At 39.8% G+C, this 12429-nt stretch overlaps 1 protein-coding gene, 2 long non-coding RNA genes and 2 pseudogenes across 3 annotated transcripts in view; 2 read left to right on the top strand and 3 right to left on the bottom strand.

The window, feature by feature from the left end:
* LOC148730771 (uncharacterized) overlaps nucleotides 1-12429 on the bottom strand; it is an 85704-nt gene that overhangs the window by 9064 nt on the left and 64211 nt on the right. The window lies entirely within an intron of this gene.
* LOC148730780 (uncharacterized) lies at nucleotides 1996-2628 on the bottom strand (annotated as a pseudogene).
* On the top strand, nucleotides 3398-3998 carry LOC148730779 (uncharacterized; annotated as a pseudogene).
* LOC148730778 (zinc finger protein 862-like) lies at nucleotides 8013-10585 on the top strand. Its single transcript, XM_088762296.1, has one exon. The coding sequence runs from the start codon at nucleotides 8384-8386 to the stop codon at nucleotides 10469-10471; it is 2088 nt and encodes a 695-aa protein (XP_088618422.1). The 5' UTR covers nucleotides 8013-8383; the 3' UTR covers nucleotides 10472-10585.
* The window catches only part of LOC148730776 (uncharacterized), a 5462-nt gene continuing 4794 nt past the window's right edge, over nucleotides 11762-12429 (bottom strand). The window contains exon 2 of the long non-coding RNA XR_016002160.1: nucleotides 11762-12429. This exon is cut by the window's right edge and continues 21 nt beyond it. This is a non-coding gene — a long non-coding RNA (uncharacterized LOC148730776).

The raw sequence follows: 12429 nt of genomic DNA, 5'->3' as shown, positions 1-12429 counted from the left end.
CCGGGGCTCGAACCCTCGACCTCCCGCACAACAGTCCAGCGCTCTATCCATTGAGCTAACCGGGAGGCGGTTAGCTCAATGGCAGTTAGCTCAATTCTAGGTTGAACTTGACGTAAGCTTCGTGAGGGAAGTCCGGATTTCTTGGCTCGAACAAGTTGTATAATATCAAAAACTCCTCATCTTCAATGAAATCTGATCCATGACTGAGAAGAAGACTTTGGACGTCTCTGAACGATGTCATTTCTTAAACTGACGAAGCATTTAATAAACAAGATTTCAGACGTCGTCGTCCTTGAACAACTTCACTGCTTAAGTTTCATTTTCCCGCTAAAGACGAAGTCGTCATTCCAGACCCTCTGCGATTACTTGACATCGTCGTCGTCCTTTTATCGTGGTTTCTTAAACTCCCTACTATTGCCGCTGTCCAACAGAGTGCGAACATTCCATGCACCAAGAGTAAAATTAATTGAACTATATATTCTACCGCATTTAGATGGGTGGCCAGCTGATCGTGGCGAATCAGCAGGCTCTTTTTAAGGACAACCTTTTAAGGTCACTTTTTCTAGACCCTTACCCGGAGAGGGGGGAGCAGGCTACCCGTAAAAACGGCTGCTCCGTCACCACAGTAGGACACGAAGCTTCAGTTGTCCATGATCTGCAACAAAACGGCCATCACACTGAGGTTGCCTAACGTGCAGGTACTTGACTGAGGGCTTCCAGCGACACCCTTCGCCTGCCCCAGTCGCCAATCCCTGTCGCCGTAGGACTTAGGAGAAATAGTGTTGCTACAAAACAAACTGCACATCATATAGCAGAGGTGTATTGTGCAGGCCCACCAAAGCTCACTCCATCCTACCAGCTCAGACACCGCGTCCCAGTAGATGAGCACGCGCTGTCCACCAGTAGAGTCGCAGCTGGTTGACCTCAACATTTCATGGTGAAAGAAGAGCTCTTGGCTGGTATGGCTACCAGCTGATACCAGTCGTGCATGTTGGCCGTTGGCTCGTAAGAAGCTCATCCGCCCTTTAACCGGTTTTGTTTTTAGTCCTGCAGGGTGACATGCCACCCACCACATCAGTGTACACTGGTGGGAGGGCCAGTTTAGACACCGACCACCCGTCCATGCGGCAGGTAGTACTGGGTTACAATGTTACCAGTAGCAACGACTAACGTCGCTGACCTGACACATAGTCAACACATAGTCAACGCCTCCTAATCAGGACTATTCACAAAGCATATCTCGGGGTTTGGTTTTTGATTTGAGGTTTCTCTATTCCCATTTTGTTGAAAAAGAGGCTGTAATTACTTCACGTAAGAGATCTTTACCTAAATGTTAGTCTTTAACCGAACCACGAACCAAATGTTAGTGGAATTTTCCTGGTTCAGAAACGTTTTTCTTGTGGGCGGAACAACGTTAACTGAATTCAAAATGAGATCTACTGTAATCGACAACTTTGCAAACACAGATCAGTGTACTGTGTAACACGTGGCTTCAGAACTTAGGTCTTTTTTTAAACATACGAAACATTTTGTGATTAAATGTATTATAATTAAATGTCTCATGGTATTTTATTATGGTCATTTATCATAGTAAGACAACTACAAAATTTGTGAAATCGCATGCCAGTCCAAGTTGTCTAAGTTTTCGTTGGGATCCGACGGGAGATGTGCGCAGTGCTTGAACTAGACGTTTCTTTGATAACCAGCAGGCGGAAGCAGCCCTACATTTTGCAAGAATTACTTGAAAATTGTGGTTGTAAAAGTATGAACTAAATGAACTCCCTGCCTGCGAAAAGACCCGCGTCCTGTCTGCAAATCTAACAGATTACTAACGTACTTTTGTGACTGACATTTCGACAACCTGTGCAGAAGTCATCATCAGAGTCAAGTGAATAGTTGTTGTCAGTAGAATATTCTTAGTCCAGTTTGTGTAAAATGATTGGTCAGTTTTGCTGTGGTATTACTGGCTGTAAGACTCAAATGGTGTAAGTCAGTCATGATTAGTCTGTTTCAATCCATCGGTTAAGTTAGGTTGTTCTGTTCAGTTCGTTTGTCATGTTAATGTCATGAATGAGTCGTTTGTATGGAGCCGGTAGTAGTTGACACCTGTTTAGGGGAGTCTGTTCTAAGTTAGCAAACCAGCTCTCCAGAGTAAGTCATTAAAAGTAGTTAGGGCTGTCGGTTAGGCATTGGGAGAGTCCCAGTCAATACTGAGGTTCGTAAGTCGATGATGCTCAGCAATGTGGTTGTTGACATCACCTTTCCTTGTGGCCTGTCTGTGTTCAGTCAGTCTTGTTATAAGGTTTATGCCACTCTATCGGATGTAGGAGGCTTAGCAGTGGGAGCAATTGATCTTATAAAATGCTCCCTGTCTGTTCCTCGATTCGTCCTTGTCCTTAACGTTGGTTGGTAACTGACGTAGGGTGGTGACGGGTTTGTGGGCGATGTGGATATTGAAGGGCTGTAAGATGCCCGACATGTTCTCAGACATGCCTTTTGTGTACGGCATGGTTGCTGTTGTCATAGGAGTTGTGTTGTCATTTGTTTCAGTAGTAATAGTAGGTCGGTGAGTGTTTTGTCATATGAAGTTGTTGTTGTAGCTGTTCTTTCAAAAAACACGGCAAAGATATTTGTTCTCATCGGATAAGCTGTCCGTTGTGTTGCATGCTAGTTGCGTGCGTTGTGTTAGAGTTCTGATAGTCATGGCTTTGTGTGATGTAGGGTTGTAGGATGACTCATATAGTAATCTGTTGGTGCATGTCAGTTTCCTGTAAACTGTCATCAGTAGTGAGCTGTCGTCACAGCTTACTAGACAGTCTAGAAAAGGAAGTTTACCCTTTTCTTCGACTTCTCTGGTAAACTGTATCTTGGTGTTTTGTCCGTTAAGGTAATGGCAGAATGCGTCAATTTTGTCGTGTCATAAGGCGGTGAATGTGTTGTCAACATAGTGTAACCAAAGCGGTATCGTTTGTGGGTAAGTCGATGGGCCCTCTCGACCTGCCCACAAGCGATACCCCTTTGGTCACGCTACATTGACGACACATTCACCGCTGTAGGACGCGACGAAATTGATGCATTCCACCACCACTTGAACGGACAAAACACTGACATACAGTTGACCAGAGAAGTCAAAGAAAATGGCAAACTTCCTTCTCTAGACTGTCTGGTAAGCTGTGACGACAACTCACTATAGACGACAGTTTACAGGAAACCGACACACACCAACAGACTACTAGATGAGTCATCCTACAACCCTACATCACACAATGCCACAATTATCAGAACTCTACCACAACATGCGCAACTAGGATGCAACATGACAGACAGCTAGTCTGACAAGAGCAAATACCTTTACCATGTTTTTTCAAAGAACGACTACAATGACGACTTCATTTAACGAAACACTAATCCACCTACTACTACCGAAAAAAACGACACTGCAACTCCAATGACTACAGCAACCATACCGTACATAAAAGGCATGTCTGAGAACATCTTGTGCATCTTACAACCCTTCAGCATCTGCGTCACCCACAAACCCACCACCCCACAATGTCAGTCACTAACTAACATTAAAGACAAGGATGAACTGAAGAACAGACAGGGAGCAATTTATAAGATCGATTACCCCGACTGCCAAGCCTCCTACATTGGAGAGACTGGCAGAAACCTCGAAACAAGACTGACTGAACACAGAGAGGCCACAAGGAAAGGTGATGTCAACAATCACATTGCTGAACATCATCGACTTCCGAACCTCAATATTGACTGGGACTCTGCACAATGCCTAACCTACAGCACTAACTACTTTCAATGACTGACTCTGGAAAGCTGGTTTACTAACTTAGAAAAGATTCCCCTAAACAGCTTTCAACTACTACCAGCTCCATACAAACGACTCATTTATGACATTAACATTACAAACGAACTGAACAGAACGACCTAACTTTACTGACGGATCGAAACAGGCCACTCATGACCGACTTACACCACTTGAGTACTACAGCCAATAACACCACGGCAAGCTAAGGAAAGCACCTTTTAAACGTGAGCTAACTCACTTGCTTTTGAAAATTCTTGAAATTGAGGAGATGAATGTTGACTTGCGCTACCTTCACCTTTCTAGCTTATATTTGCATTTCAACTGATTAGCTTTCTCTTTGACCTGTTAAAAGCTCCCTTGTGTGACTGGCCCAGTTAAAACTATTAACATGATTATCACTACTACTATTTATTATTTATTTGCTCATTTATTTATTTCTTTCATTGTTGCGTGTGTGTGTGTGTGTGTGTGTGTGTGTATGTGTTAGAGCCTATACAGTGTCTGTTTAGGTAGCCCGTCTAGAATAGCTTTGCTAACTGTGGGCTACAAAAGCCTTTATTTCTTTAATTTAAAAAAAAAATAAAGTCAATCTTGTCATTGTTATTATTGTTGTTATGTAGTCTATTGCCATGATCGTCCAAATATCAACAAGTTTAAACTAAAACTGAGGAATCAAATAAATATTTACTGAATGGACATTCTATACCTTTTTAACAGTATTTCTGTGATTTATAATTATATATTTTTTCATGAACTTGCATTTATTCAAAACCCAGCTCGAAGATCACTTGTCTAGGTGTGGAATCTGTAACCGTTATAAGCCCGAACGATGTAAAGAGCCTTTAAAGCCTCATGGTGTGCCTAATTTGCTATGGGAGAAAGTTGGTGTTGATCTATTTGTGCTGGATGGGCAATCATTTTTGATAGCCGTTGATTACTCCTCTGGTTATTTTGAAGTGCAAGATATGAGTAGCACCACCAGCACCTGAGTTATCACTGGCTTGGTTTTCCAGGCATCGTATTCCTGTGGCCGTCATCAGTGACAAACAGTGTAGATTTCAAGGCCTTCAATAAGGAATGGGATTTTCACCACGTCACATCAAGCCCTCGATAAGCACCCATCTCCCAGTAGCCAAGCATTTGTTAACTCCAAAAGTGATAACCGATGTCCCTGAAAAGATCAAGATTAGGAAGGAAAAGCAGAAACACTACTATGATCGTCACTCACATGAACTGCCAAAATTGCGCGAAGGTGATGCCATTAGGATGCGATTGCCAAACGAGGAGTGGTCAATGTGGCGCATCAATGGAGAGGATGGGACCCGTTCCTACTTGGTTGAGGTAAACGGAAAACATTATTGTCGGAACCGTAAATGGCTCAGGGCAACGTTCGAGGAGTTACCGGAGTGAGTTGAAACAAACCTCAACATGACCGATCCTATTGAACTGGTTGAGTCCAGCCCAGCTGAGCCACCACCACCAATGATACCATCATCATCATCAGTGGTTTCTGGGCCACGCACTGAAGGTCGTCCAGTGCGGGACCGCCACCACCCAGTGTGGCTAAAGGATTACGAGTACTGAATTAAGACATTGACCCTGCCTTGTGCCTCTTTTTTTGCTTTGAATTTATTTTTTATTATGCATAGTTGTGCAGGGGCGCTTAATGCACTAGACTTCCTCAAGGCAGATTTGAACATTGTGTTATTTCTTTCTTTCTTTTATTATCATCAACGTTGTCTACATTTATAGTTGCTCGACTATTAGAAGGGAGATGTAACGAGTATGCTTACGTGAAGTAGTCTAGTTTCCCGCCTTGCGGGTCATGTGATGGAGTTTTGGGTGGCCAGCCATCTTCTAGAGTTGTTGTTCACCAGTGTACTAAATAATTGCAGTTTTGCAGACACTGTTTGTCTATCTGCCTGTCGTTACAGGTTCAATAAAGCTTGTCTTGTAGGAGAATGTATTGATAAACTTAATTTCAACACAACTAACTTCTTCAAAATCGTGAGGTTACACTGTACAGGTCTCAGAATCATTATGATAGTTATCTTAACACTCCAAAGATTTAAGCCCTAAACAATCAGCTGCATTTGGAAGACCACTGGCTCATTTTTATGATATTATGGCTTCAAGGATGGTAACAGTTTGGTGTGAAGTCATGGGCATACAGCAAGCCACCAACAAAATTTCATGTGTTTCATGCTTTAAAAAACTTATACCCTACACAGATAACATAGTCATGTGGTGTTTCCCAGCTGCTAGAAAATTATGTCATAACATGGAATGTCTGCATAATGGTCACTACTGAAAATAACAAAAAGCTTTGGTTCACTTTGCCACACCAACAGCTTCAACACCATTAAGCTGTGTTGGATCCAACTTATGAATTAAAGGCAGCAATGTCACCAAATGTTAAAAAATAAATAAATAAATAAAAAGAACTAGGACATTCAATTTAAACATTACTTTGTTAACATTTTCCAAAGTTACTTTTATTCCTAGTACAATGATATTTAACACCAAATTATTAATTTTCTTGATGAGCACTTAGTACTTAATATTTGCACTGTTAGTTAAAATGTTTTGTACAGTAGATAACTATGTGCAAGTTTAATGTTTTTAAAGATACCATTTTCAAACTAAACAGAAAAGTTGCAATTTAATTTGATGACATTGAGTTTAAATCCTTGTCAGTAGAGAGATGATATTACCAATACCATAAACTTTAATAGAAAGAAAAGGACCAGAACATTCAATTTAAACATCACCCTGTGGATATTTTCCAATGTTACTGTTAATCCCAATATAATTATTGTTTACAGCATATCCTTGATGAACAGTTAGTATGATGTTTTTAGTGTTAGTTTAAGTTGGTACAATAGATAAATACTGAGTATGTACAGGTGTGATTGGTTTTCACCAAAATAATACAGTTTTGAAACCAAACAGAAAAATTATAATCATTATGATGACATTAAGTTTACACCTTGTCAGTAGAGTGATGAAATTACTTATATCAAGAGCTTTGGATTCTAAACAAAAACTAGTAACAAATTAAGAAGAGGCTCAGGACATTCAATATAGACATTACATGTAACTTTGTATACAATTTCCAATGTTAGTGTTATTCTTAATCCAAGCAATGTCACCTTTACAAGTTTGTGTATGCCCATCTCCAAATCCATCATCATCATTTGTCCACTCAGTTCCAGCCAGCCCAGTGAATATCACCCCAATGAATATCAGCCTAATTTGCAGTCTGCTGGTAATCCAACCTCTGCTTGTCAACTCTCTTATACTAATGCACAACAGAGCTGTTTCCCTTAGTCTGTTGGATGTGATTAGGGCAACCCAAACTTCACCAGCCAACACAAAAAAGCCTACCATGCAGGACAAAGCTAAAAAGATCCAAGAGACCCTTTGAAAAATTCTTGAGCGGATAGACACACTAATTGTTGTTTATTGCGGCACCAGGGACACTCATGCACCAGATGCAGTTCAGGCAACAGTAACTGCCCAACTTATTGCTAACACAGCCTTTACTGCAATTGTGGCATGTATATCTTCTCCAGCAGAGAAGGATCAAGCAGTTAATCTAACACTGACCAGAATACAGCCTTTTAGCACTGATGAAGGCCATAACATTTGTGGAGTCAGTAAGAAGAAGCTGCCAACTCCAGAAAAAAAAAATGAGAAGATGAGAGAACTTAACAATAACATGAATTTCACAAAACTAATCCAGGAAAACAGATTCAGTGTTGCATTGAAATTTCCTGTCGTATTTTAAAGTCATTGTGCAAAAATTATTAAACACTTTCTTTATAGAAAGGAAAACATAACTTAGCCAAAGCAGGACAGTAAGAGATGGTGAGAAAACCACTGCATTATGGATATTGGAAAGTCTGAACAAACATTGGGCATCACATATGCAGGTTTAAGTCAAATTAAATGGTTGTCCTCACTTGTAGTAGAGCCAATGACTCTAATTGACTTAAAAGTATTAAAATGATAAACACTTTAAAATACAGACAACAGGTGGAACAAAGATTGAATGAACTTTTTCAAATGACAAAGAACCTTTGTAGAGAACAAAAATAACTGCATTTATGCATCATCAAAAGTAATAATAATTAATGCTCTCTAACCAATTCTTTTTTAGGCGACCCAAGTGTAATTGATTCAAGAAGTAAGTTGCAGGGCTCGAACTTGGCGGTGGTCTACTAGCCAAATACCAGTAGATTTTGAGTTTTGGCTAGTGGATTTTCTCATCTGCTAGCCATCTTGGCTAGTTAATTTTCGCCTCTATAAATAACTTAAGTCTTCAAACATTTTCAAAATTCTTTCATTTCAACAACTGGCATGAAATAAAAAAAAGAAAAATAACTCTATATTCGAAAAATAATTCTTTGTTTCGTTACAAGTCCGTGTTCGTTCGCCGCCATATTGACTTGCTTGATCGAGGAAACATGGGATCAAGTCACATACCCATGATGCAATGCTATCAAAAAACGCTTGTCCGCCATTTTGAAATGCCACGCGTGATTGCTCTCGTTAAGTATGGATATCAGGGCATTTCTGTCGTCATCAAAATCCTCTGAATCATCTCAAACATCTACAACTTCCACTTCAAAGAGAGCAATTGATGATTCTTCGACATCTCAATCTTCATCGAAACGAAAGTTCGTACGGTCGTGGTTGAAAGACTTCACATGGCTAACGTACGACTCAGAAGGAAACCGGATGTTTTGCAAATTTTGTAGAGACAATCCAACTTGCAGTGACTCATCCTCTACCTTCGTGTCTGGCAGTCAGAATTTTAAAATAGAATCTGTGAGAAGCCACGAAACTTCAACTGGTCATACACGTTGTGTTGCGGCTGCTAAAGTTTCTGAGAATCCACAGCTAGCTCCTTTACCACGCGCTCTGTTGTCAATGTCAAAAGAAGTCTCTCAGAAGATGGAAAGATTGTTTGATATAGCTTATTTTGTTGCAAAGAGGGAAATGCCATTTACAAGCTTTCCCCACCTGTGCAAACTTGGAATGAAACACGGAGTTGAGCTTGGAAACACCTACATTAATGACAAAGCATGCAAAACGTTTGTAACGGCTATTGCAGGACAATTAAAGCATGAACTTTCAAGCAAGCTTCAGTCATCAAAGTTCATAAGTGTAATGGCAGACAGTGCATGTGATGTTGGAGTACGTGAGGTAGAAGATGTTTATGTATGTCATTTGGTTAAAGGTGAGATAGAAAATGCATTTGTGGGGCTGAAGGCTTGTGAAAACAGCAAAGCAGCTGGAATCAAAGCAGCTGTGGAAACTGCTATGACAGAGGTGTGTAGGGATTGGAAAGAGAAGACAGTGGCCCTGGGAGCAGATGGAGCAAATGTTATGCTTGGAGAAATAAGTGGTGTTTATGGCTTGCTTAAACAAGAAATTCCTCACATTATTAAGGTACACTGCGTTGCACATAGGTTGGAACTTTCATTTGCAGACACCTTGTCAGATGTTCCAGTTCTTAAAGATGTCAAAGAAATGCTTCAAGGTATTTGGAAGCACTATCATTATTCTGCAAAGGCAGTCCGTGAGCTTAAAGAACTAGCTGAGAGTATGGAAGTGCGAGCATATAAGGCAATCAAAGCAGACGGTACAAGGTGGGTACCACATATGCAAAGAGCACTGAATATTCTCTTGTCAAAGAACTTTCAAGTTGTAGTTTTGCACTTCCAACATACCTCACAAGCAAGGAATGCCAGTAACCAGATGCAAGGAAGGGCTGTGAATTACAGCAAAAAATTCACAAGCTACAAATTTGTTGCCATCATGCATCTGTTACTTGACATCGTAGATGCACTTTCCAAAGTGAGTCTTAGCTTCCAGGAGGATGGAATAACAATCTCAAGAGTTCAAGATAACTTAACTGCCCTTTTAGCAAAACTTGAATCTTTCAAGGAAAGACCTGGTCAGCAACTAAACTCTTTCCTTACGGAAGTAGGGGATGGCAACACATTTAAGGGCATAGAGCTTCAAAGGGATGCAGACAGGCAGGCTATTAATGCTATCCAGGCATCTGCGGTGAATGCTGCCATGACATTCATCCAAGAGAGGTTTGAAGGGATGGAAACAGATCCAGTATTCTCAGCAGCAGCTGTCTTGACAAAGCACCGAGGTTGGCCAGTTACAGACAGGCATCGGCTGCTCTTACATGGCGAAAATGAAATCCAGACACTACATGGTCATTTTCAGGTACCTCTAGAGCAGCACAACTTCAGTCTGCATGACTGTCTTGATGAATGGATGAGTCTGAAATTCCATGTACAGCGAGTTAGAGCAGAACTTGAACTCAGGCAAAGCGAATTCTGGAAGAACAAATTTATGTTTTGCAAAGATGATTATCCAAACCTGCTAATTTTAGTGGAACTATGTCTTGTAATTCCTTGCCAGACTGCTTGCTGCGAGCGGGGAAACTCTTGCATGAACAGAATCATGACTGACTGGAGGTCAACCTTGAATGTTTCTACTATTGATGAGTTGATGAGAATAGCTGTCAGTGGACCTTCTCATGAGGACTATACTGCAGTTCTAGCAGTTGGGCGCTGGCTGGAGGAGTCAGAACGGAGCAGACGGCCTACATTGATGGACTGATCATTGCCTTCAATGATCATTCCTACCACTTGGGAACACCTAATTAACTGTTTTATAATACAGAACACTACTAGGGTACTAGGCATTTTGAATGAGCAGCTGCTGTTTGCAGCTAGAAGCCCTTACCAAATCTACATATATGTGACATATATATGTTACATATGTATGCCACATATATGTGGCATATATGTCAAATATATGCCACATATGTGTAACATAAATGTGGTATATGTAGGAATTTGGCACTCATGTTGCATATATATCACATATATGTGACATATATATGTAACATATATGTAACATATATGTGGAACCTGGGAACCACAAATGCACCCTTACCAAATCTACATATATGTGACATATATGTTACATAAGTTCAATCGTTGCACATATATGCCACATATATGTGGCACACATGTGTAACATGTATGTCACATATATGTAGATTTGGTGAGGGCATGCATATGCAGGTCAACCTAAATGCATAGATGTATTATAGTTGATAATAGCTAGCCAAAAACAATTGCAGTCAATAAAGAATAACCACAGTCCTTAATTGAGATCACAAAATCATATATTTCTGTAAGGCATGGCTTTGCGAAACCTGTTAATATGTAAAGAAAATAGAACTCATATATATATATATAAACGTAAAAAAACCTTATCCTTGAATCATGGAGCTTTGTAAACAATTATTTAAGAAAATAAAAATTAAAACTTCGCACTAAAACTTCGTGCAAAGTTTTAATTCTTATTTTCCTAAATAATTGTATATATATATATATATACATATATATATATATATATATATATATATATATATATATAAGTAGAAGCTTGTAAGGGGTCCCACAAACAATGCTGATCAGTCTCAAACGCGCTGCCTGGAGGATCACTGAAGCGATCGTGGGCTCTTGAAATAACGTAAATAAAAGCAGAAATGTAATGGTCAAGAGGCCAACTCCAATGTAGCTTTATTGGTTTATTAGCCCAACGTTTCGACCGTCTCGGTCTTCCTCAGGAGCATACTAATTACATACTAATCACATACTAATCTTATTGTAATTAGTATGCTCCTGAGGAAGACTGAGACGGTCCAAACGTCAAGCTAATAAACCAACAAAGCTACATTGGAGTTGGCCTCTTGACCATTACATTTCTGCAGTTCTTCTAAATTGTATGAGCCAATCTTTTTTCATATTAAACAGTTATATAAAACATCAACAGCCTGTATATGCAAATGAAAAGCTGTACCCAAATGTAAAGCAAGAAAATGCTCATAGACATATATGGTTGTGGCAAACAAAGCATATATTTTGTATTCCTCCTTAAACAAAGTGAATGAGCGTTTACATCAATAAAATGGCCTGAATTACAACGTACCGCATCAAAGTGATGTATTTCAGTTTTATCCTACAGGCAAATTTTATTTCCATTTGTTGTTGGATATATGGCTATATGCAATAATGATAGAGTTTAATTAATACAAACGAAAATAAAAATTGAACCTAGGATAAAACTGAACCACAACATGTACACCAGTGACATGTACTTGGTAAATTACAGGTCAGTTGGAGAAACTTCTCTTGAGTTAAAGCACATCAATTGCCACAATCAAGTTTTTTTCTATTTTCAAGGGCATTATAGATAAAAAAAGCAGATAACAATCTCCCTCAATGGATGGTCCCGCAAATATGCAACATTCAAAAACATTAACTCAGAACCCCTCAAACAATAAACCAGGCATTCAACTGAGAAAATGATAAGTCTATTGCCCATATAGGTTACTGATGAGTGCATGAACTTCAATGGAATGTATTGGACAAGATTAAGGGTCATAAAACGCAAGTGCATGCTAACGATATAGTGTCAACATTCTTTCCTTTTTGAAATTCCTCTGTGGCATCCTGTGCACGTGTCCTGGATGGCTTTTTGCACAAGGGCCACTTTTGAGTTCT

Source organism: Stylophora pistillata, chromosome 5 (assembly GCF_964205215.1).
Source record: "Stylophora pistillata chromosome 5, jaStyPist1.2, whole genome shotgun sequence".
Lineage (NCBI taxonomy): Eukaryota > Metazoa > Cnidaria > Anthozoa > Scleractinia > Pocilloporidae > Stylophora > Stylophora pistillata.
This window is presented reverse-complemented; position numbering and strand designations above follow the sequence as displayed.

Excerpts from the sequence above, each read along its gene's own strand:
- LOC148730778 (XM_088762296.1), top strand. The coding sequence starts at position 8,384 with ATGGATATCAGGGCATTTCTGTCGTCATCAAAATCCTCTGAATCATCT.